The following is a 5,337-nucleotide window of genomic DNA, read 5'->3' on the forward strand; positions in this document are numbered from 1 at the left end:
CGGAAGTTGAGTATCTACAAGTCTACTATTTCTGAGAAAACTGGACGATCGACTCACCTGTTCTGAGAAATTTACCTGAAGCCTTGCAACAACAAAGGACGCTGTACCGACGCCATAGCAACAACAAACGACGCTACATTTCATAGCTTCTCACAAGCGGAATCACCGCAGCGGGCTCCCTTAGTGGAGCCCCCGCCGGTAGGTCTCTTACTGTGCAGCATTCACTCTATTTGTCACATAGTTTGTGTTGTCTGCGCTGTTAAATGACCCTTGCTGCCTAGATTTTCCATTGTTGTTTCAGTGACCCCCCCTCCCATCGCTAAGAATCAGAATGGCGCCAAAAAAACCTCCAGAAGACGACCATGTTTCACTCTCGATGGTTAAAGAACTGCTAGAATTACAGGAGAGAAACTTCAAATCATTTCTGGATACTATTGTTGAATCAACTCACAAGCGGATGGACAACTTGATTCGTGAAGTACAAGAGATCAAAGACAGCCTGCACTTCACTCAGAAGGAAACTGACGACACCAAGTCTACCCTACGTGACCACGAACATCACGTCAAGGTTATTGAAACTGAAATATCCCAAATCAAAGCAGATCTACAGGTACACCAGAACAAAGCAGACTACCTAGAAAATCAGTCCAGGAGGAGCAACATCCTGATTGATGGAGTCCCCGACGCCAGGGATGAAACTTGGAGCCAGTGTGAGCAAAAAGTGAAAAGTCTCATGAAGGAAAAACTGAAGCTTGATCCCATGAGTATAGAGATTGAGAGAGCCCACCGGAATGGTAGATACCAAGATGGTGGTCGGCCGCGCCCTATCGTAGCCAAGCTCTTAAGATTCAAAGACAGAGATACAATCGTCCAGCGAGCTAAGTACCTGAAGGGAAGTAACATCTACATCAACGAGGATTTCTCCGAGATGGTACGCCAGAAGAGGAAAGAGCTCATCCCGAAGATGAAAGAGGCCAGAGAAAGAGGAGACATTGCATACCTGAAATTCGACAAGCTCATCATCCACCCCCCAAGAGAACCTCACAGAGTGGAAATACCTGATCGCCGAAGTACAAGATCTGACTCCAGACACACCAGACAAGACGGAAATCCCTGAACTGCCCTCGGAACTCAAATAAGTTAAGTCTGATAACGATATACCACTCATAACCATGGACCAAACAAACCCCCAACCCAGCACCCTGTTTTTTAACCCACTTGACCTAAATGACCTTGATAATGATTCGCATACTTCACCCCTAGCCCTAGATCCTGACTTGAATTTTTTGAATGACTATTATGTAACCATGAACGTGAATTCTCAATATCACACAGCTGACTCCTTTAATACTTTCCATAATAGCTGTAATTCCTTATCTATGTTCCATTTAAATGTACGAAGTCTTCCATGTCATTTTGATGAACTCAGTGAATATCTCTCCTCCCTTAACCAGAACTTCACAATCATTGCATTAACCGAAACTTGGTTATCAGATATTTCGACAAAACTATAGTATACCTGGCTATAAGAGCATACACCACTGCAGAGAGAACAAAACTGGAGGGGGTGTTTCATTATACATTAGAAGCGATGTTCTCTATCAAGAACGAGAAGAACTGGAATTTGTCATGGACGACACAGGCACCAAGAGTATATTCATTGAGATCTCACCTAGTAGTCCAAAAGGGAAGAAAGCAATCATAGGCTGTATTTATCGCCCACCTAATACTGACATCAGAGAATTTAATGAATGTTTGAAGGAATCCATGAACCGTATCAATAGGGAAAGAGCAGCTTGTTATATTACCGGTGATTTTGATATCAATCTACTTAACAACACAAACCAGCCTACCACCGACCATGTCAATGATATGTTTTCATATGGCTTTTACCCACTTATATGTAAACCCACGAGAATAACACCCTACTCCGCCACCCTGATAGACAACATTTATACTAACTCACTAAGTACAGACTATAAAGTAGGCATCCTTATTACTGATATATCCGACCATTTTCCAATATTCCTTATATCTGATGTGGAGGCGCCAACTAAGGAAACTGAAAAAATATCTTACCGACAAATAAACACAAAGAATACCCAGAGGTTCACAGAATCACTATCAGGAGCAGTTTGGAACGACATACTAAACGAAACTGACACAGAGAAAGTTTACAATCGTTTTCTTGAAAGATATGGATCTATATACGATAAATGCTTCCCAAAGAAAGTCACAAAAATCTCCCAGCAGTGCAGAAAAAAAACTTGGTTAACCAGCGGACTACTGAAGTCAATACGCAAAAAAACAAAACTCTACGAAATACGTCAAGAACCCCACACCGTTAAACCACAGTGTGTACAAAAAGGACCGAAATAAGCTAAATCATCTCCTGAGAACTACTAAAAAAGAATACTACCACAGAAAGTTCTCTGATGCTACTAGTAATATCAAGAAAACATGGAAACTAATTAATGAAGTATTAAATCGTGACAAAAGTAGAACACCTGGTCCCAAAAAAGTTCAAATTGGTAATGAAACTACCGAAAATAAAAATGAAATCTGTGATAAATTTAATGACTTCTTTGTCGATATTGGGCTTTCTCTAGAAAGTAAGATTCCAAATGTTCCAAAAGACCCTTTAAGCTATATCACATTACAAGTAGACTCTACCTTATCGAACTTTGTACCACCAACCAATGGCGAAATTTCAGACATTGTCAAAAGCTTAAAGGATTCAGCCGCTGGCCATGATGAAATAAGTGCGAAAGTCCTGAAGTTATCTTTGCCCTATATTATTGACCCTCTCACACATATTCTTTCTCTCTCCTTGCAAAATGGAGTTGTTCCTCAATCGCTTAAAGTCGCAAAAGTAACTCCCATCTTTAAAAGTAGTGACCCGCTAAATGTTAACAACTATCGACCCATATCTGTCCTGCCCTGTATATCTAAAGTCCTCGAAAGACTAGTATATAATCGTCTTCTGAAACACTTAGATCAAAATAATATATTGTACAAACACCAATATGGCTTCAGAAAAGGCCATTCCACCTCGATGGCACTAGCTCAGTTAATGGACAAAATTTCCTCAGCTATGAACAACAAAGAGTACACCATAGGAATTTTTCTCGATCTATCTAAGGCATTTGATACCGTAAATCACTCTATTTTACTTAGCAAGCTAAAAAGATACGACATTAATGACTCTGCGATAAAATGGTTTTCCTCTTATCTTTCCGGCAGACAACAATACGTAACTCTCAGTAATACTAAATCAGCACTCAAAAATGTAAAATGTGGAGTACCACAAGGATCGATTCTGGGTCCCCTACTATTTCTAATTTATATCAATGACGTTGCAGTAGCCTCCTCAACTATCTTCTTCATCTTATTTGCCGACAACTCAAATCTTTTCCTATCGCACTCGAACTTTAATACTCTAGTTAAACTAGCCAATCAAGAATTAGAAAAAGTTGTTACCTGGTTTGAGGCCAACAAGTTATCAGTCAATGTTAAAAAAAAAAACTATTTCTTAATCTTCTGTAATAAGAATAAAACCTACAATAGAAATGACGCAAACATATTTTTAAAAAATCGACCACTTTCCCAAGATAGCCAAGCCAAATTCTTAGGCATAATAATAGATGACAAATTGACTTGGAAACCCCATATAGACTGGTTAAGTAAAAAAATATCTAAAACTGTTGGAATTACAGGGAAAATCAAACATCTTCTTCATCAACAAACCATTATTACCATATATAATAGCCTAATATACCCAAATCTGATCTATGGAAATATTGTTTGGGGATGCACCTACAAAACAACACTGCAGCCCCTAATACTACTTCTAAAACGATTTGTACGTATGGCCGCCGGTTCCAGTTTTTATGCCCATTCTCTTCCTCTATTTATGAAGCTTAAGATTTTAAACATTATCGATATAAATAGACTTCAGCTCAATACTTTTACATTCCAATTTCTCAGTAATTCTCTACCAGATACGTTTGATAGCTTCCTAGTTATGAATTCCCAATATCACGCTTACCAAACTCGACAGAGAGACCAACTGCATATCCCCCTAGTTCGAACAAGCCTAGCTCAAAATAGTGTACAGTACAAATGTGTGATTCATTGGAACAACCTCCCTCTACACCTGAAAAGTATTACATCCCTAAATAGCTTCAAACGAAATCTCAAAAACCACCTACTTTCATGCCCCAGCCCTCTCAGTTGAATTTCTTCTCTTTATTTTTTCACCTTACACTTATTTGCTATGTTTTGTTAACTGCGATAGACTTTGTGTTAAACTATATAATTTCATTGTTGAATTATGCTATGATTTAATATATAATTATTATGTTTGTATGCAATCAATTATAATATTATCATTTGTTACTATTGTTATCGTATGATTTGATGTGATATTGTTATTATTTATTTCTACAATTATGTTATGAATTGTTATATTATTGTTATTTTGTTAACTGCGATTGACCCTCTAAATGACTACTTGTCAGTATTCTGTTACTATTATTATTGTTTGATTTGTTATTGTTACCATTTACTACTATAATTATGTTATGAATTGTTATATTATTGTTATTTTGTTAACTGCGATTGACCCTCTAAATGACTACTCGTCAGTATTCTGTTACTATTATTATTGTTTGATTTGTTATTGTTACCATTTACTACTATAATTATGTTATGAATTGTTAGATCTATGTTATTTTTTTGTTAATTTAGATGGGGGAAGACCTTGTATAAGCCATTATGGCTTTTTTTCTTCCCCCAGCACGCCTATTTTCTTCTTGTTCTATCTTGTAATACAAAATGATTTTAACATGTGCGAATAAACCAAACCAAACCAAACCTGTTAAATACTATAATTTTAGTTTTCGCCAGGTTGACGGTTAGGTTCCATTGATGGCAAAACCGGTTAAGAGTGTTAATTGCATTCTGTAGTCCCTCTTTACTTTCCGATAGTAAGATAATATCATCTGCATAAAACAGGCTATTTACTTTTGAAAATTGTAACTGGGTAGCGTCTAGATGTTCTGCATTAAGTTCATCTATGAGCTCCTTCAAAAACAAACTCTGTACATCACTCGGCAACAAATACTCTGTAAATAATTGACTGACCTACCACAAGTGTTAGATGACATGTTGTATAATCTAAGTAACCTAGTACGTAATATGAACCTAAGTTTTGGCTTGGCATTGTTAACTATTTATAAATAGCTTAGGCTCGTGCATTTTTTCAATATGCGCTTCAGTCTTGTGATGGTTTTTGTTGATTTTGTTTCTTCTATGTAATTTCACTTTGTGTTTTGT

At 37.2% G+C, this 5,337-nt stretch overlaps 1 protein-coding gene across 1 annotated transcript; it reads left to right on the forward strand.

Annotated features, from left to right (window-relative positions):
• The first annotated feature begins 331 nt into the window (after positions 1-331).
• LOC136422145 (centrosomal protein of 85 kDa-like) lies at positions 332-1,117 on the forward strand. Its single transcript, XM_066409793.1, has one exon. It carries the CDS (start codon positions 332-334, stop codon positions 1,115-1,117), a length of 786 nt encoding a protein of 261 aa, XP_066265890.1.
• Positions 1,118-5,337: the final 4,220 nt, after the last annotated feature.

Source organism: Branchiostoma lanceolatum, chromosome 16 (genome assembly GCF_035083965.1).
Source record: "Branchiostoma lanceolatum isolate klBraLanc5 chromosome 16, klBraLanc5.hap2, whole genome shotgun sequence".
Lineage (NCBI taxonomy): Eukaryota > Metazoa > Chordata > Leptocardii > Amphioxiformes > Branchiostomatidae > Branchiostoma > Branchiostoma lanceolatum.

What these genes read in the sequence shown, in the direction of transcription:
- LOC136422145 (XM_066409793.1), top strand. Translation starts at nt 332, where the DNA reads ATGGCGCCAAAAAAACCTCCAGAAGACGACCATGTTTCACTCTCGATG.